Source organism: Juglans regia, chromosome 16 (genome assembly GCF_001411555.2).
Source record: "Juglans regia cultivar Chandler chromosome 16, Walnut 2.0, whole genome shotgun sequence".
Classification (NCBI taxonomy): domain Eukaryota; kingdom Viridiplantae; phylum Streptophyta; class Magnoliopsida; order Fagales; family Juglandaceae; genus Juglans; species Juglans regia.
In genome coordinates this window covers 24,017,160-24,041,904 of record NC_049916.1, presented here as the reverse complement: position 1 = coordinate 24,041,904, position 24,745 = coordinate 24,017,160, and the positions used below count along the sequence as shown (strand labels likewise).

At 35.1% G+C, this 24,745-nt stretch overlaps 5 protein-coding genes across 9 annotated transcripts; 4 read left to right on the top strand and 1 right to left on the bottom strand.

Annotated features, from left to right (window-relative positions):
• The first annotated feature begins 1,000 nt into the window (after window positions 1–1,000).
• LOC109006598 (protein MCM10 homolog) lies at window positions 1,001–5,625 on the top strand. Of its 3 annotated transcripts, none has more exons than XM_035686330.1 (11): window positions 1,019–1,225; window positions 1,478–1,658; window positions 2,757–2,831; window positions 3,016–3,253; window positions 3,341–3,465; window positions 4,245–4,278; window positions 4,400–4,446; window positions 4,583–4,726; window positions 4,819–4,883; window positions 4,968–5,040; window positions 5,127–5,625. In XM_035686330.1, exons 1-11 carry the CDS (start codon window positions 1,132–1,134, stop codon window positions 5,290–5,292), a joined length of 1,242 nt encoding a protein of 413 aa, XP_035542223.1. In that variant the 5' UTR covers window positions 1,019–1,131; the 3' UTR covers window positions 5,293–5,625. The 3 variants fall into 3 exon arrangements, with proteins under 3 accessions (XP_035542224.1, XP_035542223.1, XP_035542222.1); XM_035686329.1 differs by having other exon boundaries at window positions 1,469–1,658; XM_035686331.1 differs by lacking the exon at window positions 2,757–2,831 and having other exon boundaries at window positions 1,001–1,225; window positions 1,469–1,658.
• Window positions 5,626–8,478: 2,853 nt separating this feature from the next.
• Window positions 8,479–13,509, top strand: LOC109006599 (rac-like GTP-binding protein RAC1). The gene is made up of 7 exons (XM_018985931.2): window positions 8,479–8,772; window positions 10,188–10,275; window positions 10,360–10,469; window positions 10,923–10,986; window positions 12,565–12,629; window positions 12,783–12,848; window positions 12,940–13,509. The coding sequence occupies exons 1-7, from the start codon at window positions 8,674–8,676 to the stop codon at window positions 13,042–13,044; spliced, it is 597 nt and encodes a 198-aa protein (XP_018841476.1). The 5' UTR covers window positions 8,479–8,673; the 3' UTR covers window positions 13,045–13,509.
• Window positions 13,510–14,334: 825 nt separating this feature from the next.
• Window positions 14,335–15,729, top strand: LOC109006600 (ubiquitin-conjugating enzyme E2 28-like). Its single transcript, XM_018985933.2, has 4 exons — window positions 14,335–14,554; window positions 14,659–14,786; window positions 14,911–15,015; window positions 15,241–15,729. Exons 1-4 carry the CDS (start codon window positions 14,485–14,487, stop codon window positions 15,382–15,384), a joined length of 447 nt encoding a protein of 148 aa, XP_018841478.1. The 5' UTR covers window positions 14,335–14,484; the 3' UTR covers window positions 15,385–15,729.
• A 3,963-nt stretch (window positions 15,730–19,692) lies between these two features.
• LOC109006601 (probable serine/threonine-protein kinase PBL5) lies at window positions 19,693–23,269 on the top strand. Of its 3 annotated transcripts, none has more exons than XM_018985935.2 (10): window positions 19,693–20,093; window positions 20,216–20,289; window positions 20,381–20,499; window positions 20,591–20,706; window positions 20,795–21,324; window positions 21,409–21,694; window positions 21,784–21,947; window positions 22,037–22,264; window positions 22,343–22,492; window positions 22,790–23,269. In XM_018985935.2, the coding sequence occupies exons 1-10, from the start codon at window positions 19,937–19,939 to the stop codon at window positions 23,048–23,050; spliced, it is 2,085 nt and encodes a 694-aa protein (XP_018841480.1). In that variant the 5' UTR covers window positions 19,693–19,936; the 3' UTR covers window positions 23,051–23,269. The 3 variants fall into 3 exon arrangements, with proteins under 3 accessions (XP_018841480.1, XP_018841479.1, XP_018841481.1); XM_018985936.2 differs by having other exon boundaries at window positions 19,694–20,093; window positions 20,795–21,358; window positions 21,446–21,694; XM_018985934.2 differs by having other exon boundaries at window positions 20,795–21,694.
• A 203-nt stretch (window positions 23,270–23,472) lies between these two features.
• LOC109006602 lies at window positions 23,473–24,460 on the bottom strand. The gene is made up of 2 exons (XM_018985937.2): window positions 24,206–24,460; window positions 23,473–24,090 (listed from the first exon to the last, which is right to left on the bottom strand). Exons 1-2 carry the CDS (start codon window positions 24,432–24,434, stop codon window positions 23,669–23,671), a joined length of 651 nt encoding a protein of 216 aa, XP_018841482.1. The 5' UTR covers window positions 24,435–24,460; the 3' UTR covers window positions 23,473–23,668.
• Window positions 24,461–24,745: the final 285 nt, after the last annotated feature.

Sequence of the window (24,745 nt, the reverse complement as noted above, 5' to 3'; positions counted from 1 at the left end):
CTCGGAACTCATATATTGAATTTCTGTTTTGAGATCTCTTGGTGGCCATTTCTTTGTTAGAGTTGTGAGCCTTGTGTTTCCTTCAAGTTCTTTTTTTTTTTTCCCTCTCAATTCTTGTTAGCATATTTTACTGTCTTCATGCTATTCTTGGCAGAGTTTCTTGGGAATGCGAACCGGACTCGTGGGCATACGAGGATGGCCGTACTCTGCGGGTAAGTCATGGAAGCTTCTTACTCTGCGGCCTCTATATTGGCACTCTTTGCTATACCACCAACAGGAGCCGCAATTCTTCCTCGTCTTGGGAATTTTGCAAAAAATACAAAGCAAATTAATATCATGATTTACCCACAATCATTATAATATGAAAAGAAATGTGAGAAATCTTATTATTTATCCTATATATATATAATTTTATTTTTGCAATAATAATTTATCCTATACTTTACCATTTTCATCGTACATGATATTGAAATGAGTCCATTTTAAGTAGTTTTAATTATGTGTTATAGGGATATAATTAGAAATAATAAGATTTAGAATAAAAAGTAGTACTATTTATTAAAATTATAAACGCTGAAAAGGGATTTAACTTCATTTTATGGTAGTACTTTATTAGTTTTTTTTTGTAAAAATATCAAATATTCAAATTAATACACACCAAAACTATCCATTCATACGTGTATAGGAATATTATTATATTATCTGTCGCGTAATATTATGTAGCAAATAAAGGAATATCGATTTCAATGATCTGATCTCCATCTAATTTTATGGTCGATAATATTTTGAGGAATGTTATTTATTATTTTATTATGTGATATTAAATAATTGAAAATTATATATTATATATTATTTATAAATTTATTATCTAATGTGAAATTATGAAAACGACGACAGAATAATAATAAAAGAACGAAGAAAAGGTAAAATAAGATAAAAAAATAAAATAAAATGATATGTTTTTAAGTTAGCATGAGGCTACGGCACGGCTATTTTCTCTACTATCCTAGTGTTTCTCTCCTCCGGCAAGAAGTTCCAACTTTCCCTCCAAAGACCAAACCAAAACTCTTCCCATTACTCTGTTAGCTTTCTCAACGTATAGCCGTCTCGCAGAGAGAGAGAGTTCCACCTATGTCGAGCCACAAAGACGACCTCGATCTCCTTCTGTCCCTCAGAGAGAGAGTTTTGGATACCCCTCCCGGTTCTCCTTCACCCCATTCACCAGGTTTTCATATTATCTTCTTTCTTTCTTTTTACATTTCAGCGTCGAAGTTCTCTAATTTTCCTATGTATTTTTCAGTTTCCACTTAGTTTACAAAAACTAGCTTTGGGTGCCGCCATTTTTATCTAATCATGCACTGCTTTGGTGTTTTGGGGATTTTTTTTTTTTTTTTTTTTGGGGGGGGGGGGGGGGGTGTGTGTGGCTGGTTCGTTGGGTCTCTGTTTGATTTAAAAAAAAATGGTCTAGACTTTCCAGGATATCTCTCGGAGGATAGATCGCCGAGGCGAAGTGAGAAGTCGGACATGTCCGTCTTTAGAGACGCCGTGCGAGACTTCCTTGACTACGAGTACAAGCCGGTTCAGAAAGCTGGTAAATTGAAGGGCTCGAAGGCCTCCAACTATACTGAGGTTGAGAAATTTTCGGGCTTGCGAATAAGGTCAGTGATTCGCTACTTATCCTAAAAAGGAGATGAGGCATGAGTGTATGATACTTAGGCTGGATTAGGATGTTAGTAAGTTGAGATGAGTTTAACTTTTTTATGGAAAATTGAAAAAATCGTGGATCCCATCAATGATTGGATCGAGAAGAGTTGAATTTGGTTCAACAACCAAATATAGCCTTTAGTAGTTTATGTGATTTCATTTGTCATTTTTGTTTTGAATGTTACTTTTTTCTTGGGGGGTGGGTGGTGTTGTTGAGGTTAGTGTCCTTTCTCTTCATTGTTGAGCTCGGTGCACTGTTTTAATTTGGGTCACGTCGTAATATGGCTTAGCAATCGAGAGTTTCATTTTCTTTTGGAATTTAATTCATTTGAGACAATTCTCAGCAGCATTTGCAACATCCACAATAAGTTCTTGCAAAACAGAGAAACGACCTCAGGTGATTCCAGTGGATATTCCTCTGATAGTTAAGTCAATGAAAGAGGCAAGAGTTTCTAAATAAATCTAGATAGATGCAATGCATGCCTGAGATTTATAGGATTTGAGGAATACAACATGAAGGAACCATTTTCCTTGAGCAAGACACTGAAGATGACGGTGTCCTTCTGGGAGAGGTGTCTTTGCAGGACCTGTTTTGTCTGCATGGATCTCTCAAGATATAAGCCCTATTGAATAAAACTCTTAGTCAAACACAGCAGCTCCTGTTACCTTCACAAGATCGCTCCAAATGGTGCTTTTTACCTAATTCGACCCTTCCTCGCCTTCCTTCACTTGGGCTTCTCGTGTAAACATCTTTGATTTGCTTATCAACTTTTCCTCGCCAAATGGTGTGTTTTACCTAATTCGACCCATCCTTACCTTCCTTTACTTGGGCTTCTCGTGTACACATCTTTGATCGCTTATCAACTTTTCCTCGCCCTCATCACATACTTTACCTAACAACAGCCTTGAGACATGAGAAACAAGATTAATTTTTTATTCTTTATGTGCAGTTTTCTGAGCAATTGTATGCAGTGTAAAATCAAATTTATAGTAGTTTGGAGGTTTTTTTAATCGTTTCACGCCTAGTTTGTTTTTATTCCTCCTTCGATCAGGAACCGCTTGGTCAGTGCAGCAGAGCTCGGTGAGCTGTTTTCAGATGTTTGTTTCGTTCAGTTATCAACTATGAAGTATGCGATTGCACTTTGCATTGTATAAATAGGCATTAATATTTGGAATCTTTGAAGTGATTCTCTTGCTTTAGCGGACAGTTTTTCTTCGGTTTTGCTTTTATAGACGAGCACTTAAAATGTTGCATGAAGCTTAATTTGATTTAAACGGAGTGATGGTAGTGATTTCTTGGATATGTTGTAGGAACTTCTTGGTAGGGGACACTCTGCCGGGTTGTTGGGCAACTGTTGGAGTGTTGACCGAGAAGGGGACTTCAAAGACCAGTTCTACAGGAAAGAACTATTGTATATGGAAGGTGGGATGTCTAGATGAAAATACCGTTTCTCTTTTCTTGTTCGGTTATGCTTATCAGAAGAACTGGAAAGAGCAGGCTGGAACAGTCTTTGCATTGTTCAATTGTGCTGTACGCAAGGATGCAGTGGTATCAACTATCAACTCATCATGTGTCAATAGAAATGTCTGTTAAGGTTCACCGATATATTGAAATTTCCCTTTTCTGTTTTTGCAGGGTACAGGGTTTTCTCTGAGTGTGTATTCTCCTACTCAAATTTTAAAGATTGGAACTGCAGTTGATTATGGAGTTTGTAAGGGAAAAAGGAAGGACGGGATGCCTTGTACAATAGGCATAAATAAGTAGGTTATGGGTACTCCTTTGATTTCTTAGTATTATGGAATGAACTGCTCACAACATTCACTGTCAGAAATTGAGTTTGAAATAAATCTAGTTGTGTGAAATCATAAGTGTATCATCTGCCATGATGAGATGGTTCTAGAATAGCCTTTCTCAAGTACTTGTCAACCAGTAAAACATAGGGATAGCATTAGACCTACAACTAACAAGATTAGATAAACACAAACTGAAATCCACCACCACCGGAAAGGAGAGTTTCCCATGAGCTCCTTGGATATCCGTTCTGTGGTTACTTTTCACAGAACCATTGCTGAGATTAATCTTAATGATAAATTTCCTGGTTTGCAGTTTTCTGGGTATATCGGGTGAAAATTGAAATGCTAAAAACCATTGATCTGATATTCTGTAGCACTAGCACAATTACTTTTAGTTGATAGGTCAAGTAATGAGAGCATGTGTTTGTGAGTAGCATCTTCTGGTCTGCACTCAAAGGATTGTGTGGTGAGCATATGGGTGGAAAATGAACCAAAGGAAGCGCTTTTGTAACTTTTCATCAGAGGTCCTCGGTCAAAATGTCATGAAGGTAGGTCATGGCATTTTTATAATGTGCATCTATCAAACTCACCATCTCATTGTATGGCAACTTGATCATTCGTCTTCCCATTAGCAGCTGACCCATAATTCCATTATCGATGTTGTGTGTATTTTTGTAGCATGATATTTCTTCTTATCCACTTACCCACGAAGTTTTTTGATATCTTGAGTCTTCATGGTATTTCAGGCTCAGTGGAATATGTTGTAAATATCATACATTGGTAAGCATATATGCTTTAATCTGTTTGACTAATTTATATTCAAAGCCAACCATCTGTTTTATTCTTTGTTTTTGTTTTCCCACTCTACTATGTATATTTACCATCTGCTTTATTTCTACAGAAAGCTTCAGAGAAATGTGTCACAAATCGAGCTGAGCTCAAGGGAGGGTGGGTGATTAGTGCGTAGTGTCATACAACTCTTCAGGCCATTATCTACTAATTGTATTATTTCAGTAATAAACTCGCTTCAATCGTCTTCAGTTTCTTGCTACAGGTGCCTTCAACTTGTTTGTTTCCTTAACAGGAACCTAGGAACTGCATTTAGGGATTCCCTCAATCCGGAAGGGATTTGCATGGTTGATTCTTTAGAAGACAGAATGAATTTCAAAAAGCCTATGGAAGAACCATTAAAACTACTTTCTGTGGAAGGACTCAGAAAGACACTTAGGTTTGACATGGATACAATAGATTGTTTCTGTTGTGAAAATATTTGCATTTTTTCACTTATTGCAGATGTTTTTTTTTTTTTAATTGTAACAGTAATGCAGGTAAAGTGATGACAAGAACATACTCACAAGGGATAAGGTTCCTTACTGCAATTACAGGTTTAAGATCTCGGGTCTTTTTCATATGCTCATTGTGATTTCATGAGATTTCATTCTGAGCTACTTTTTTCCTTTTAATCGCAGGGAAAATGATTTCAACGAATCCAGATAAAGAATCAACAGTTCCAAAACAACCTATTAACATGTCCGAGAAAAGGTGAATCAATGCACTATGAGTCATTGTGATATACAGGCCTTTGGTGCTTGCTTTAAGTTGTGGAAGATTTATCTGTCATTTCTCAGGAAATCATCTACCATGGAAGAAGAGTCATCTGTAATTGGAAATCAGCAACCGGATGCAAAGAGAAAGAAGGCCAAGCGGCATGGAATAGGTGTGGTCAACAAAACCAGGCAAGATATAGGAAAATTGATTCAATTAGATATTGTTAGTTCAGATGAAGAATTGTGAGCGTCTTATATGTAGCTCCAACTCTTTGGAAGTTGAAATCCGACTATGGGGATCAGGTAGCATCAGGGAACAATAGAATTCATATTTGATGGTGGGGAACCACAGCTCCCAAATGATGCAATCTAGTGAATGTATTTCAGGGAGCTGCTCCTTTTCAAAGTTCTCAGTCAGAAGATCATTAAGATCGGAGTCTTGATAATTTTGGAATCTCTCCTACACACCTACCTCGTAGGAAGCTCTTTCTTCATGAAAACCCGTCCTTATAAAGTAATTGTAGCAAATACTTAGCTCCACATTTTCAAGTATCTTAAGTATATATTCTAGAAGTTAAAATAATCATTTTGAGTTGGGTTTAGAGCTTATATTTTTTCATGACGAGAACCAGTAAATTGTGCAAATGCAATGTATTTTATCCGAATAATTCTCGGACTTATGTGTTTACTTCACATGGATCAAATAAATTTATCAACTTTTCCAACCGAGAAAACTGGTTCCTAAAAACTGTTAGCACCCAATAATTTAAGAGTTTGTTCGGGAACACAACTGATTTAAGATATTTTCAAATTATTTTATTACTATTTATAAATTATTCATTATTATTAGTAAATTATCAATTATTATTTCACTAATATTTACAAATATTTTAAGATATTCTTAAAATCTAAACAAACCATAAATCTTCGACTCGAAGAGACTCTCAGTCAAGACCAGCAACCTTACAGTTAGCACCAACTAGGTTTCGTTCACGAATTTCCTTCCTCTAAATTATAAGTTAGCCAAAGAGAGGCAGAAAGATACAAAGATTGTGGAATCCAGAGGTAGGAGATGGAAAGTCGGTCATCCATGCACGTGGAGTTGGTATTGACCTCTCGATGTGCCCTTGAACCTTTTGTTTATACATAACTTCAACATCAATTAGTTCTACATTGGGATTATCAAAAGATCAAGCTTTATCTGTACGCATCAAAAGCAAGAATTAACCCTATTTTTTATTTTATTTATATATATATATATTGTCGACTAGTTTAGATATTCTATTATCATAATATTTTATTATTATTTTTTATTATTATTTACAAAATATTTAAAAATACTTCTTTATCAAAACGGAGAGGTGTCACGGACAGCTTGTTTCTAACCAAATCGTAGTCACTACGTCTGCATCTGCATCTGCATCTGCATCATGTGCTGTCATCCATGCAGTAGTACTTAACCCTCGTATGTGATCGAATTAAGTACCTGCAAGTCTCCTATGTTGTCGTGACATTTTCCATTTTAAAAAAAGAAAAAACACACAAGTTTTTAAAAAATTAATCTAATTAATTAAGCCAATTTATATATAGATATAATAATAATAATAATAATAATAGATGGGGGTGTTCACGAAAATAAATATGCATCGAATTGGAGCTTAGGTGAGTGGATATGGACAAGATATTAACAACTCTTTAACAACCATGCACACTCTTTTTCATAAAAGGATTAATTTAGGTAGTACTGGTTCTGTTATTTGAGTGTGATAGGTCCAGAAAACTCTCCACGTACGACATGAAAGTATGGGCCATGCATGCATACCAACCAAATGATCAACGTACGTACTGCTCGATCCTTCTTCAATCTGCATGCACTTGGCTTATTTTCCACCTTGTGGCGGCTACCTCCCGATCTGGCAATTTGCTTGCTCTACATGAATATTATTAATTGGCTTTTCCAATATGAAACCAAGCTGGATGTTTTTATATATATACACACACATGATATGTATGTATATTTGCTTCCTCAAGAAGGCAAGCCTAACCAATTATACTCAAGTGTGCATTCTAGAGTCACTTTGAGTACATCGACAGCCATTGTTAAGTCAGTTTATATTATATTTATATATATATATTTCATAATTCCAAAAATAAAAAAATATTTTTCCAGTGAGATTGCATATATGCAGCTGCCTGCCCATGTGTTGTGTGCTAACTGATCGATGTTCTATAAGCACAAGTTGTTTAGGGAGTTAGGTCAGTGATCGATGTCATTCAATCAATTGATATCTCACCCACTAATTAATTACTTCATGTTCGATCATCTAGTACATGATTTTTTTTCTAAGCAGATTTTCATTAATATATAATAAAATAAATATCTCGATCGTTTGAAGAAATAAAATTATCATGTTCATGATCATCTAGTACATAATGAAATTATAAAACAAGAGATGACTAGGAAATAAATATTGAATATATAGTTCGAGAGCAATAATACTACGTACGTACGCACGTTTAGTTTGGAGACTAATTACATATATATATATATATATATATATATATTTATTTATTTATAATTGTGGTGTCCAGGCCAGCTTGAGCGCTAATCCTATTGATTAACGACCAGGTAAATCTCCAGTTGTCCTAAGAAGAGTCGAACTAGTAATCATTGGAGAGCAAACTCAAGGCCGGACCAGTTGAATTATCCCTCAAGATTTATAGTAATTATTTGTAAAGATAATTTGATATTATTTAATATATATTATTCAGGATGTATCCAAGAATTTATCTTTATGGGGACGAACTACGAAGAAGTATTATAACAATTAACTATCTTTTTATTATTATATAAGATGAGACATACTTGATATAAAAAGAGAATATCTTACAAAAGAAAAAACTTACAAACCTGATCGGCTGGATATAATACAAAACGTTAGATTGTAAAAAAAAAAAAATAAAGCTCTTATATATATATATATAGACCACTTGCCATAAACTAATCCCTTGTCTTTGCCACAAAATGATTTTCAAAACCCATAAAATCCAGTACTACTTATAATTTAAATAACTGAAAGAACCCAAAAGGCTAATCTTTAAATACACGAAAGACCACTTGCCATAACTAATCCTTTGTATTTATAAAAAAATAAAAATAAAATAAAAATCCTTTGTACATGTTTATACACGTGAGCAGAAAATGAACTTCAAAATCCTACAAAATCCATGGTCTCTATTTTTCACTTTGTTTCTGATCTATCCAAAATAATATATATATATTTTGCCAGTAGAGAGGAGCTTTTATTTTATTTTGATTTTTTTTTAATCCAAAAAATGGAAAGGAAATGGTGACACATGTTGGTGGGGCATGAGTCAGCAAGGTTGAGATTTGGGGCCTGGGATTGGTAATTGAGGTAAAATAAAACATATAGCTGGCAAGCGTTGGCTCCTCCTTAGGCCCAGCTTCTTCTGTACTCCGCCTCGTCTCTCTGTCTCTCTCTCTCTCTCTCTCTCCGAGAGTGTGTGTGCCTTGGGTTTGGGGGCAACGTAATGTCAATCTGAAACCTGGGTGTTTAGCTGCTGAAGAATAAGAATCAAGAGCAAGAAAAGAAAAGAAGGAAAGAAAATGAGTGCTTCAAGGTTCATAAAGTGTGTCACAGTTGGTGACGGTGCCGTTGGGAAGACTTGTATGCTCATCTCCTACACGAGCAACACTTTCCCTACGGTCAGTGTCTTTTCTACTTGGTCCCCGCAAAAATATTGATGGGAAAACTTGAAAACATAATGTTTACTTCTTTTCTCTATTTTGCTCCTTTGAGTTGGTTTTTTCTTGGGTTTTGGTGGGTCAATGTGATTTGGCACTACATTCTTGTCTTAAAATGCTTGCTTCACTTGAGTTTTCATCTTTTTTAAACGAGAAAGATTTCAACTTCGATGGTAATTTCTTGCTTTGAATGATGACGGAAGACTTTGCTGGGTCTGTCAATTTCTTTCTCGTTTATAATTTGGTTTTCTGTAAAGGGCCTTTAACGTTCTTTCTGAACTGAATGGAATGGAAGGTATTTTGTTTTATGGGGTCTAGTTTCTTGATTCTCTATATGATCGCTGAGAGTTGAGAGAAGATAAGTGGAAGAAAGGATTGCGAAACTCTGACGCCTGTGTATTTCATTGAATTGGATTCTCTGATGCTATCTTTTTGTTTTTGTCTTGCAATTAAAGGCTTTCATGGTACACCGTTTTTTAAGCGAGACGCTTCGGTATATGAAAGTCTGAACTTAATACCGAACAAACAGAGTTTAGGACTAGAGCTTTGGTAATGCCTTGATCACCTTCGTTTGTTCTCTAGAAATTCGAGGACTCGTAGTTTCGGACAATTTGGAATGATTGATGCCTTTTCTTAATCTTTTCTATTACTGTTCTAATTGCCTAGAACAGGGCTTCATCTCTTATCATATGGCAACTGGATCATTCTTTCTTGAAGAAAGAGGCTCCGCTTTCATTGGGTGGGTTTTACTTTTACGGAGAATATTTTCTTATGGATCTGTTCTTTTAATCCCTTGATTGGTTTCTCAATCTAGACTAAATGAAGAGGCTCACCTTAACTAAGCCAGGTAGCTGCAGGATTGGTGAATTTAGAATTTCTCGAATTTTTTTTTTTTTCAGAATTTCTAGATTCATCGCTTGTAGCTTTCCTTGGGAACTTTCTTATTGAATCGACACTCAACGCTTAAGTGGTAAAGACCTTAGTCTTGGTGGTATGCTCCCTCCAGATCTAAAGTTTGAATATCTTGGATGCAAACAATTCTTATGGGCCATCGGATTGTGAAATTTTTTCCTTAAATTATCTGAGGTGGACTTGCGAGAAACTCCTTGCTGAGGACGGGATTAGTCGGGACACTGTTCTCGGACACCCGGTGCCAATAATTAAAATAAAAAAGTGAATTGACACTCGCTTATCCAAAATTTGATTAGTACTTAATTTTAATTTTAATTTAAAAAAAAAAAGGAAGTTTGAAACGATTTGGTCATTGTATGATGAATATCCGGTTATACCCTTTTTATTCTCTTGATAAATGGGAATGCCTCTGGGTGGGGCTGATAGTAACTTTCTGTGTTTATTTACGATATGTTGGAGAACAGGATTATGTGCCGACTGTCTTTGACAATTTCAGCGCAAATGTAGTTGTGGATGGGAGCACTATAAATTTAGGTCTGTGGGATACTGCCGGTAAGTTCAAGACCTGTAGCTTTTTCTTCTGTAAACTTTGAGGGTTTCTTGTCATGAGTCTGATGTTTTAGGTTTATGGAACAGGCCAGGAGGATTATAATAGGCTGAGGCCTTTGAGCTATCGTGGGGCAGATGCCTTCCTACTTGCATTCTCTCTCATAAGCAAGGCTAGTTATGAAAATGTTGCAAAGAAAGTAAGGGGTTGTTTGGAAATAATTTTCATACCATCCCATTCCATTTTATTTTCTTCCCAAATATCACTCAAATATAACAAATTTCAAACTAATCATTACAACTTTTTCAAACTAATTATTATAATTTTCTCAAACTTTCAAATAAAACACAAAAAATAATTGAATCTTTTCAAATCCCAAAACAAAAATAATATTAAAATATTATATTTTAACAATATTTTAATTTTATAATATTTTTTGTTCAACTTTCTCTCTCTCATTTCTCAAAACCCAATAAATACTTAACTCAAAGTATCTCACTACTATTCACAAATCATCTAACTTCTATTTATAAAATTCTTATCTCATCTCGTTCACAAGCATCCCCTAAGTGTTGTTTACTGTGTGGATACTTTTTCCCCCTCTATTTCTAAAGATGTCTAATAAATTCTTTGTTCTTTTCTTACTGTTCAGTGGATTCCTGAATTGAGGCATTATGCACCTGGTGTTCCAATTGTACTTGTTGGAACAAAACTTGGTTAGATTCTTACGCTCACGTTTTTTGTTTGTTTTACTATGATGTGCTTGTTTCGAAATGTTGCTTATAATGTATGAAGATGGTGTTTCTTCTCAATTACCCCTCTCTTTTTGCTATATATGAAAGACTGTTGCTCCAAATGCTTATTTATTTACATCTTTATGTTGGGGATTCAATCCTGTTGCTGCTATTCAAGATTGAGATTCCCTTCTCACATAATATACCAAATTTTAGTTTTAGTCCCAGTTTTTTAGTATCTAATGATTTAAGGAATTTCCAAGTACTAATTATATAAAAACCACCTCTACCTCCCCTCCCTCCTTCTGTATTCATGTTTTTAGTATCTAATGATTTAAGGAATTTCCAACTATTGCTCATGTAAAAATGACTTCTACATCTCCTCCCTTGCAACACCTCAATGAAAAACCCAAACCACATGGCCTATACTCTAAAAGGACTAGTCAATGATACAATTAGAGCCTCATTGGAACCTTATAAAGAGCAAAAACTTCTCAGTCCTAAGCAATGTGGGATCTCATACAGCACCAACCCTCACTTATCATTTAGGGTATCACAATCTCCCTTCTTAAATTCCCGACAAGGATGTCGGGCCCCATCTGTCGTAGGTGGCACGGCTCAAGTTCCACATTTTTGTTTGGGATAGGCTCTGATACCATTTGTAACGTCCCGATGGAAGATCCAAAACCACATAGCCTATACTTCAAAAGGACTAGTAAATGATATAATTGAAGCCCCATTGGAACCTTATATAGAATAAGAACTTCTCATTTCTAAGCAATGTAGGATCACATACACCACCTTCACTTATCATATGGGGTATCACACCCCCCTAGCTTTTTTCGTATTCATGTGTCACTGTTGATCTGCATTTTTTGCATGCCATGTATGTCTCTATGCCACCATATTGGTGATTGCTAGTTGTGCTTTAGAATGTATTTACCAAAGTTCAGATATCTGCTGCCTCATTCTTCATATCTTGCTGCCATTAAGTAAGTTTAAATGAGCCTGATAAGTATGACTTGAGGAAAAACAAAACAACACAAAAAACTTGGAAACAATTGCGACAAAGAAACTTCAGCATATTTATCCAAGCTTAGCTCAACTAAAAATGCTTCTAGAACATTTATATTTAAAGTTTTCCCCCATTGAACACCAATTCGATGCATATCTGTATAATTACTTTAAGAATGTATTTAGGTGTTTTCTATTGTATACTCCCTGTGTAAATAGGCCATGCCTATTTTCATTCATATTAATGAAATTTACTTTTTACCGATCAAAAAAATATATATCTGTATAATTTCATCGTAAATTTTGATAAGAAACTCATGTCTATGTTATAATTACCTTGGAAACTATCATCATCATGCAATTAGAATAAATGTTTCATAAGTTTTTCTTAGTTCATCTTTTAGTATTTTTATTGAAGCTGTGGCATGACCAGTTGATTACATAATATGAATCCTTTACTCTCTAGTCTCCAAAGAAGGAAAAAGAATACCAAAAGAATGTGAATTTGGGCACAAAATTTTTCGTAACTAAACTTGCTTTTTGTAGATCTTCGTGATGATAAGCAGTTCCTTGTAGAACACCCTGGTGCAGTACCCATAACCACGGCCCAGGTATATGCTTCTATTTTCTGTTTGTTTCTCCTACTTTTGAGCAGCCATTTACATATATCTATCTCAGTTTTTTGTTTGTATTTGGTGTTATGACCATAGTCAATGTGGTATAAAGGTCTCATTTTCTTTTCTTTTCTTTTTATACTTTTGAAGGGGGAGGAACTGCGAAAGCTGATTGGGGCTCCACTTTATGTTGAATGCAGTTCAAAAACACAGCAGGCAAGTAATTTTATTTTTGTCATTTCAAATATATTTGGGGAAGCATGGTGTGGCCTCATTTTTTACAGGATTTGTGTTATGGTAAAAATAGAATGTCAAAGCTGTTTTTGATGCGGCCATAAAGGTGGTTCTCCAGCCACCGAAGCAGAAGAAGAAAAAAAAGAGAAGTGGACATAAGGCATGCTCCATATTGTGATTGGGAAATTCGGTCAAAATATATTGTGATTGGGAAATAAATCGTTCCCTTGGAAGATGTTATCACTAATCAGCCATGCATGCCTTCAGTCTCTCACAGTCTCTGTGTCCCTAACAATTCGAAACCTGGAGGAAGAAACAATCTGCGCTGTAGTATCAACTGATAGAAGTACGAGCTTTTTTCGAAGCATCAAGTTGCCTTTGTCATTTTATTGGCTGTGTGCTGATTTGTATATTAGTGATTCACACTGCTTGGTATATCGCACAGCTTTACTGTTTCAGGCTAGATTTAGCTTATGCATTAATTCTAAAACCCAACTGTTTCCTTGTGTAGACATGCTAATGTTCATGTTTTGATTCAGTATATTTTAAGCTCTACGTGTATTGATTTGCATCAAAATATATATTAAATAGCCATCCTTGGACTAAAGTTCTTGGATCAAGTAATGTATCAAGGCTTTTTGAATGCAGGGTTTTGGTTCTAAGTTTCTTGGTCCGAGTTTAGCATATTAAAAAAAATACGAATAAGTTAGTAAGCACTGTCCAGTTTCTTCTTCCTCGGCCTTTCTCCTTCATTTGCTTGGAGATTTTGCTGAAGCATGACAGTACAAGACGGAACTTGCTGAAGCATGACAGTTTCTTCATTTGCTTGTCAAAAAGTTACCCTGGAAAGGAACAATAAAAAATTTTCATTATGGACAGAATATTGCTTCCGTTTTCCTTTCGATGGATTTTGAGATTATTTGTGGTGTACAGCCCGAGATTCTCAACATGCCAACTCTTTGAGCTAAGCACGAATATATTTACTTTTGGGACGCGGATTGCATCCACTGCCTACCAATAGTAGTAATTCTCGAGAAATCTGATGGGGATACGAGTACCCAAGGACCTTTCACCAAAACTTTAGTCATCCAATAAAAAGTCTTGCCTTTTACCATTAGAATCCACGATTTGCTTATTTGTGAAAAAAGTTTTCTTCTTTCCAACACGATAACTTTCAGCGCTTGTTTTGGCATCAGTTTCTGTCAACTGATTCCAGCTCAGTTGGGGAGAAAGTATCAAAGTAAGATCTCTTTATGCTTGACAGCAGTAGTTAAAAGAGAAAAGGATCTTTGATAGCCTCCTGGCTGATCTCTTATTACGTGAAAAAAATTCAAAGTATGATAGGAAAAGAAAAATCAACATAGCAAGTATCTCTAATAGTTCTTTCCTTGCAACTTTATTATGGAATTTATACTGTGCCCACTTTCAGCCGTCCAAAAGGACTTCTGGACCTCTTCATTTCCAGCTCTCCTCCAATACCTCTATTAAATACACCACCACATGGCACCTTCCCTTCAGCAGTGTGCCCATAGTTTGTTTTCATTCTTTTGCAGACCCAATTTCTTTCTTCAATTCCTCAATACCCAGCTTGAGAAATTATAATTCTGAACTTTCTTTAATGGCATCAAAGAGAATATTGAAGGAGCTCAAGGATTTGCAGAGAGACCCACCAACTTCATGCAGTGCAGGTTAGAGGAAATAGAGAAAATGGAGATGAGCTTTAATAAGGACTAGTTTTATTCCTGAATAAAATAAAATAAAAACTACATGATTGCTGATGGTGAATTTTCAGGTCCTGTGGCTGAGGATATGTTCCATTGGCAAGCAACCATAATTGGTCCAAATGACAGTCCCTATGCTGGCGGTGTTTTCCTTGTGACAATCCATTTCCCACCTGATTATCCTTTCAAACCCCCAAAGGTATAGTGTTTAGTTCATTGCTCTCTACCATTGCTTACAGTCCTTCAAATCTTAAACCTGACTTAAAAAAAGAAAACGAACAAGGAAAAACGTTTGATGTTCTGCTGCATAAAATTGCTTGCAGGTCGCCTTCAGGACCAAGGTCTTCCATCCAAACATAAACAGTAATGGAAATATATGCTTGGACATACTCAAGGAACAATGGAGCCCTGCACTCACAATATCCAAGGTTATATATTTGAAGGCTCACATCATAGCAATTACTCTCTTTAATTGTCTATAGATGCTTGATCTAGTACTAACTAACACTGGCGCTTTCAATCACAACCTTGTCTTCTTCTTTTTTTCCAATTTTGATAGGATTGCTATCAATTTATTTCTTTTACTGTATCCAAATGCTCAAAGTTTGATCCCTCACTCACTCTTCCCTTTTTTATTGGAGTGATTCTTTCAGGTTTTGCTCTCCATATGTTCACTGCTTACCGACCCAAACCCTGATGATCCACTTGTTCCTGAGATTGCTCACATGTGCAGGACTGATAAAGTGAAATATGACTCGTCTGCTCGGAGCTGGACACAAAAGTATGCCATGGGATAGACCCTGATGTCTATTACAACTCATAAAACCTTCTATCCATTCTTGCAGCTCTTTAAACTTCCCTTCTATCTGTCATATTGCCTTGGTGAGGTATAGGAATGACCCAAGTCAGGATTTGATTTTGTAATTTGAGCATCTTTTAGCTTTGAATAAATGGGTAGGCAACCCGTAGGCAACCCAACCTTGAGCTTATCTCCCAATCTGCATGATGTTTCTTATTTTGCTTGAGATTGGTAGAAAATAGACTTCAAATTTAGCATGGAAGCTACAAAGTTGGACACCCCATTCATAAGTTGGTACTCTGTTTCTATCAAATACAGAGGAATCTGTGTTTTAAGGTTAATCCTTCTTAGGACTCCTGATAACTGTCTCATTTCACCTTTTCTTATCTAATATTATTATACAGAGGAAAAATTATTCTAAACAGAGTAGTTTTCAACAAGAGTAATACAAATCCTAACACTATGCGCATAACATTCGCGCAACACCATTGACGTGACAAACAAGCTCTATTAATCAGAAAAATATTTAAAAGTCGAAAATTCCAATCACAACTTTGACATAATGATTGTCATATTAATGGTATTCATCCTCCGTTTCGATATAATACATGTTTCATCTTATTATTACAAAAATTTTTAAATTTTTACATGAAATATAATAAATAATTCAACTTTTTCAAATAATAAAATAATAATATTATTAAAAAATAATATTTTATTTAAATTTAAATTTTCATATCAACTCATTATTTAAACAGTACCAAAATGTATTTTAACTCTTTAGTCCCTGATCTCTCACTCTCTCTTTCTACGTGTATATATATATATATATATATATATATATATATAAAAGTTCTGCTACATATAATTATTTTTATATAATTTTTACATATTCAATTAATGTGATTGGTTAAAATAGTTATTTTATATTTAAAAAAATGATACAATTAATCATATTAATAAAATATATAAAAAGTATACAAAAATTATTACACATAATATGTATATATATAAAATATTATATATATTATATATATATATATATATGCGTGCGTGCCTCACAGATCTACCGAAACATGATATTTACAGTAATGTAATGTGAATTCCATTCCAAGTAAAGCCAAGCCACAGAGAATATTTCAGTGGGACTGCCAGTACCGTTTAATTTATACACATAATTTTTGAACATTTATACACGCAACAACGCACTCTGCCGCAAGGAAGAACAAAACTAATTACTGCTGTTAATTATTATTAATACATGCAGCATTGAAAATTTGATATATTTAGTGCGAAATTTAAAGATCCTTCCATTATTTTTTCTTTCAAAATAATTCCATTATATGTTTTTCTTTAATTCTAGACCTTGAAATTTATTTTAAAATATATATATATATATAAACGTTATGTTTTGCACACTTTTAAATCAAGTTTTGACAAATTAAATCTTCAAAAACGGGCTTGTAAAAGATTGAGAGAAAGACAACTCGAAGAGGGCTGCCTGGGGCCGAATAATCCCGATACCAAAATTAATAAATATTTTTGAAAGTTTGTAAATAAGTAAAAAAGTTTAAGGATCATAGAGATATTTTCATACCTGAAATCTTCTATTTATATTATATGTTTTGAGGAGCAAATCGTGCATGTTTTTATGAAGTCTGCATTTTTCATACTGTGTCAAAACTTTTAGGTCTTATTTGTATTCGTAATCCATGTCAATCCACCTCAACTCATCTCATCTCACCTCATCATTACAATTTTCTCAAATTCTCACACAAAATATAATAAACAATTCAAATTTTTTAAATTTTAAAATAATTTTTCTAAATTTTTACATAAAATATAATAAATAATTCAACTTTTATTCTACTATTTATAAATCATCTCAATCTATCTTAATTCATCTTTAAATCTAAATTACTTTAAATATAATGTAATTCTGTGACAATACGATTAATACGACCTGTTTACCCGGATGGTGGAGTCATAAATGCAACCAGCCTCGTTTGTTTTTAAGAAATATCTCATCTCACTTCATCATTATAACTTTTTCAAATTCTCATATAAAATAAAATAAACAATTCAATTTTTTTAAATTTTAAAATAAAAATAATATTAAAATATATATTTTAATAATATTTTATTTAACTTTTTAATTTTAATCTCAATTCATCTTTTGAAAATAAACGTACCCTTAGTTCTCCGACCTCCTTTCTTAGTTTGTCTCATATCTGACCTGTTCCTGTCTCCTGTCTCACTTCAGGCTTGCAATTTAAACACATTGAAGTTGTTCCTCAATCGGCAATCCTATAGTTTCCAATGCTGCACTCAGATGAGATTTATTTAAGTTTAAAAGGCAAGCAAAAGTTAATAATTTTGTTTCAAGTCCCTCTTAATGCTAGGCTATATATGATTTCTCTCTCTAACCTTCATTTTTGTCGGTGGCATTAATGCTGGCGTGGAAACACACGTTAAAAGAGACGTACCACCTACGCCAATGCCAATGACTGAGGGACTTTGATTCCTCAATCTCGAGGTTTCACTTTAAAAAAATAGAATTTATTATTAAAAATAATTTTTTTTAATTTAAATTTTATTTTTTATATAAAATAAAATAAAATTTACACATTTTAAAACTATAAAAACGTCCACGGAAAGATGACATGGAATAAAGCAAATAAATGCAGTTAAATCGGTGAGGATGAAGTGGGTGTTCCTATATCTAACCACTGACGTGTGGTGTTCTAACAGGTTTTAGATAAGATTCACGGGAAGAAGAAAGGAACTGAAATTCCTTGAGCTTTAAGAGTTGGCATAGCTTTTTTGTGAATATTGTCTTTCCGATCAACTCTTTTACAATCATACCATCTTCAAATTCAAAACATATAATCATCTCTTTTACCTTTTTTTATTTTTTCACTGAAACCCCATACCTCAAACATGCATATCAAATAATATATAATGGAGAAGCTAGCACAATATATATGCATGCATCATGACTTATAATATCAACCCCAACGTACAGTTGATTTTCATTTTCTTTAAGCAAAGCCCATCTTTCATCATGTATACATACATACATGCAGATGCATATCATTCATCTAGCTAGCTAGTGGTGGACACGTCTGTAGTGTTATATATCATATAATCACAATAAAGACAAGATCAAGAAGAAGAAAAAGAGATGTGTAGGTCCTTTGATCCTTTATGCATGGGACCAAATCCAGACAAAATAATTGTAGAAAGAAGACAGTCAATGAAGTTTTACAACTTTTTAGGTCGTGATCAAACATGTAGTACTGTAGTAGTAGTACACGTGTAGTACTGTGTTTCATGATCATGAATTTGCAATTATGATAACTTCATACAAAACATTAGACCATCCACTTTAATCTTTAAAGTTAAAATGCATATACAGTAATTGTTTTTATCCTATTTTAGTTTTCTTAGGTGAATTATATATACTTTCATTTACCATAACATCAAATCTATTCTATCATGAACTTTTAATAATTGTGTAGCTTTAAAACTCATCTTCGATTTTTTTTAACTGGCACCGGGTTTGTCGATCCGCAACAGCCGGTCCACTGTTCTAATTCCGACTTATGGAACATGGAATATGACCGGATATCCAGCGAAAACTGCCGGTTTTTTTCCACGGGCAGAAATAAAAAAATTACCCCCCTATTTTCACTCTTTCTGTGTACACCAAAAGACTTTTGCCCACTCTTCATGGGGATTCACTTGGTTGCCGACACTATCTTCTCCATGATTCCAAGCTTCGTCATTTTTTTCATTTTCTGATTTTTAAAAATCATCCCCATTGGCTTAGGCGTGGTTTGGATTCGAAGATAAATTGAGTTGAATTGAGATGAATTATAAATAATAATGAGCTGGGTTATGAATAGTAATAAAATTTGTAAATTAAAATTATTAAATAGTAATGAATAGTAATGAGATGTTTTGAGATGAGTTGAAATAAATTGACATAGGATGTAAATACAAACGAGGCCTTAATGAGAGGTTTGAATTCAAAATTTATCTCAACTCATCTCAATTCATCTTATTTTATCATTATAATTTTTTCAAATTTCCATACCAAATATAATAAATATATTCAATTTTTATTCTACTGTTCATAAATCATCTTAACTCATCTCTAAATCTAAATATCTCCTGAGACATTATTTAAAAAAATCCAGAATTTTTTTTTATATTTTAATACAATTTCTGGGTCTGGAAATTTGTTGCAGTAGGTAGGTAGCTAGGGTGAAGCTATTTGGGCGGTATTTTAATATTTAAAACACGTTTGGCTCCAACAACGTGTGGTTACAAGAAATGCAACTTTTGGGTACAATTTAATTGTCGGGTCTTGTTTATCTTTTGCTAAGAATATTTGGACTTTTGGGAAGTTTCATTCTTTGTGATGCGAAGAAGGAAATGATCCATTTCAGAAGTGGCAAGGTTAGAGACCAGAAGAGTTCAAGAAGCAACATAATTTATACATGTTTTGAAAGCGCGAAAGAGATTGATTAGAGGGAAGGAAAAAGATGACAGTTGAAGTGGAAGTTAATACTAATGATAAGAAGAATGTATTAGTTGGTATTCGAATGGACAGCCAAAGCAGAGAGCTACTCATCTGGGCTCTTGTGAAAGTAGCTAAGCCTGGAGATTGCGTGGTTGCGGTTCATGTTTGTCGAAGTCCTGGTAATAAATACCCTTTGAAAAATTGTCTCTTTATAGCGACATCATGATCTTGTTCTACACATGCTTTCATAATTCAAACTCTCGTGCCTTCTTCGGTAAAACAACATGATTTATCAATGCAGATCAGGCTTCGGAAAACAAGAACTTGTTGGATGATTATCTTGAAGTATATGGAGGACTATGTACTGTAAAGAAGGTTAGTTTTTAGTAATGCTTCAAGGTTCACTTTTTTATCTCATTCATTGGAATGTTAATGGTTGCTTATCCTTTGGCATACATGGTTTCAGGTTAGTCTCTCCGGTCGGATCTTCGTTGGAAGTTCAATCCGAAAGGTTCTGGTGAGAGAGGCAAAGAGCCATGCTGCTGGGGCCGTAGTTGTAGGGATAAGCAAGCAAAGTGCTCTCGGGTAGGAGTGGAAGGGCCAGAACCTCTACTTCTGCATTTATTGTAGATTGTGCGATTCTTTTCTTATTAATCTGAACAGGTATCATTTTCAGGAGTTGGGCTTCCATGGCCAAATATTGCACCAAGAGACTGCCTGCAACGACCGATGTTTTGGCCATCCACAATGGGAAAATTGTCTTCAGAAGGTTCGCCAATAATCAGCTATCAGGTTTGGTAATCCTATCCAGTGTCCTGGTTAAAAAGGTTGTAGATCATTCACAAATATCATTTGATAATGTTGCTTTCGATTATTTCAGGTCTCAAAGGGGTTCCAAAACCAAACTTCAATCTAAGAGAAGTTCCTGCTTCGAAAGAATGCCGATCTGAATTTGGTGACTCCGAGGCAGAGTCTGAGAGATCTGTTTCTGAAGTAATTCAAAACTCCAGAGACGGTTTAAGACATGTTGGTGAAGGCTTAAAGAATGAAGTTTTCAACCTTTTTCGTGAAAGAAACAAACTTCCATTGATATCGACTTCTTTATACATAGGAGACCCTTCAGAGCAGAGGCTTGGTTGGCCATTACTCCCTAGAACTAGTTCATCGATTCCAAAAGCCCTACCTAGAAGAAAAATGTCAGTGGTGCAATGGGTAATGAGCTTACCAGATCGTTCCCCACAGCTAAGTCCTCATTGTTCAACCATTAAAGAATGCCCATCAGAAAGAGATCTTGGCGAGATTTTGGATGAGAATACTCAAAATGGTGGATCTGCATTGCGTGTGCTACCAAGAGGCTTGGAGGATTTCCTCAAAACCGACTCATCAGGTTGCAAACGCTTCGGTCGTGAGGTTCTGAAGACTTCAACTTCTCAATTCTCCTCAGGTAAGTACCATTTTATCCTGAATTACTCATCAAATCTCTTTTCCCTTCAGGCTTATGCTCTCCATGAATATACCGCTTCTGTGACAGAAAAAATGATTGGTAAAGGAGGTTGTAACCATGTATATAAGGGAGTTCTTCCAGACGGCAAGCCAGTGGCAGTAAAGATTCTGAAGTCAACCAAAGAAGCATGGAAGGATTTTGCCCTTGAAGTTGATATCATCTCCTCGTTGAAGCACAAAAACATCATGTCCTTGCTCGGGGTCTGCATTGAAGATAATGCTTTAATCTCGGTTTATGACTTCCTGTCTAAAGGAAGCTTAGAGGAAAACCTACATGGTAAAGTTTAAAATGAGGTTTATGCAGTTATTTTCACCTACTAAAAATAATCAGACAACATACTTATATGAGTTAAATATGCTGTGCAGGTAAAAACAAGGATAAATCTGTATTATCATGGGAAGTGAGATTTAATATATCTGTAGGGACAGCTGAAGCTCTAAATTATCTACATAATGAATGTTCTCAGCCTGTTATTCATAGAGATGTAAAGTCTTCAAACATTCTTCTCTCCGATGATTTTGAGCCGCAGGTACTCCACCAGACAAATAGGGATGAAAATTAAAAGAAACAAACTGTCCCAGATATGTGATATGACTAACTGTTGTTGCTGTGTGACAGTTATCTGATTTTGGGCTTGCAATATGGGGACCAACAAATTCATCATTTGTTACTCAAGGCGATGTGGTTGGAACATTTGGTTACCTTGCACCTGAATATTTCATGTATGGGAAAGTAAGTGACAAGATTGATGTGTATGCCTTTGGTGTAGTCCTTCTTGAGTTGTTAACAGGAAGAAAATCAATTGGTCCTGAGACTCCCAAAGGACAAGAGAGCTTGGTCATGTGGGTAAGAACCTCCTCCATAAATAGAATTTCGGCTTGCATTATTTATGTGAATGAATGAATTTTAACACAATTAGTGCAGGCAAAGCCAATAATAGAGAGTGGAAATGTGAAAGGCATATTGGATCCAAATTTGGATGGAAAATATGATGAGGTTCAGTTGCAGAGAATGGTTCTAGCAGCAACCCTCTGCATCACACGGTCAGCTAGACTTCGCCCTAAAATGAGTCAGGTATTAAATTTTCAAATGAGTCAGCCCCGTTTGGATAGGAAAAATGTTTCATTTCATGTCATCTCATCATTATAATTTTTTCAAATTCTTACACAAAATATAATAAACAATTAAATATTTTCAATTTCCAAAATAATAATAATATTAAAAAATAATATTCTAATAATATTTTATTTAACTTTTAACTTTTATATCAACTCAACTCACAATCCAAATGGCACCGCAATATTCTAAATGAAGTTTTCTTCGATATTAGAATGAAAGCCGCCTGAATTTTTAAATTCCTTCCTTTTCCAGATTCTGAAGCTTCTAAAAGGGCATAAGTATGATGAAGAATTGGTTGACTCCCGAAATGGTAATATAAAGGATTCAGAAAACCAGGACAATAATGACGATGAGGTTTATCCAAAATCTAGCACAGAGTCACATTTGAGTCTCGCATTGCTTGATGTTGACGATGATACCATATCATATAGTAGTAGTGTGGATCGGAGCAACAGTCTTTCTTCAGAGGAATATTTGAAAGGAAGATGGAGCAGATCATCCAGCTCTGATTAGCTTTTGTTGTACTTGAACAGAAGAAGAAAAATATTAGCTCTAGTTTTACTTTTTGCAAAAATATAAAAGGGTGGACTTTGTCAGATCGGTAGTTTGTACTTGTACAGTTAGGGGAAAAATGTTGGCACCCGACAGTGAGGTGGTTTGCAGATGTAAAACGTATAAATCCCATGTAATGTAATACACGAAATAGAATATGCTGGAGCTTGGGATGCTTAATAGCCTACTAGTTCTTGCTGAAAAAAGGTGAACATACTTCTGTGCAAATTTGAATAGATGCATCTGCTTAGATAGCTTTTAACAGTTATTGGCACTAAAATCTCTAACTGCAAAAATAACAAGGTTCCAGAGTATATGATCTAGTCGGGTGGTACAGAGATGCACAGCATCCATATATGTAGGCATAGCCAATAAGTTTTTGCTATATTATGTGGCAGTCACTAAACTCTCTTGCAAAAATATATAACAGCAAATAAACCTAACTAGTTCTAATGTTAATAAGTTCTACTTCCATTTACAGTTTCAGAAATGTGTTAAATGAGGCAAAGCTACAAGCCATACTAGGGCAAACTATGAGATTAAGGGTATAGGACGTAGCTTCCATGACAGAAGTCAGTGCTAGCTAGCATTAGTTTCTCGAGTCATGTCACTTCTAGGCTGCGTTCTCTGAAAGAGCCACTCTTGATCATCAAACTTATGGTGGTCAGTCTGTAAGGGAGGGGGAACCCAATTCACAATCAATGCTCTATATTGTGATTCTACCTGCAGTGCACTTTCAGCCTTCTCATGATCAGTAACAACCTCCGTTTGAGGAGGGGGTTGGCACCTCTCTCTGATAGCACTAGAAGCCATTTTCTTGGCAAATGTTGTGGACATACGAGAAGTAGAACAAAGTTGATCTTTTCTGGTTCTAAAATCCATTTCGAACTCCTCTTGTACAAGTATATCCATCCACGTAGGATCAGCACAAAATGGTTTGATGGATTGTGCAGCTCGATCCTTATGCTTTTGCCATTGAAAATCGAAATGAACGATGAACCCTGCAATTTTATTTTTTGAGAAAAAATAAAAAGACAATATGCAAGTAACTGAGCAAAGATAGTAAACCAGAGTAGCGAATTAACTTCCAAGGAGGACAAATGCAAACACACATACCATGGTTACGGTAGCCATTGGCAGACCATCTGTTCTTTTCCCTCTCACTGTTTTGGCTATTGTCAGAAGAGTCATATGACCTGTAAGAAATCATGGGCTGCTCGAGCTCATACCTAAGACTGCTGTTCTCCGACCCTTCGGTTTCATGTTTCCTTTTCCTTTGATTGTCACTTTTCTCCCGACTTCTCTTGTTCCTGTCATCCTTGTGCCTACTTTTCTGACTCTCCATTTCTTCTATAATCTCATCATCTTTCCTTCTTTTCTTCCTCTCTTTCTCCCTTCTTCTCTTCTCCTTCTTCCTTTCCTTCTCAGCCTCTACCCTTTCTCTGTTGAGCTTCAGGACACAAGCAGGAAAAAAATTAAAAAAAACCATCATTTTGAGATAAGCTACCCAAACAGACAAAAGGAAAAAGCAGTTATGAGAGATGAACAATTGGGAAGTCTCCAAATGAGACAATCTTCACCTCAGGTATGAAACCCCTGCAGTCTGCATCATCTTAACCTAAATATTAAGCCTACATGATTTAAACTGAACAAATC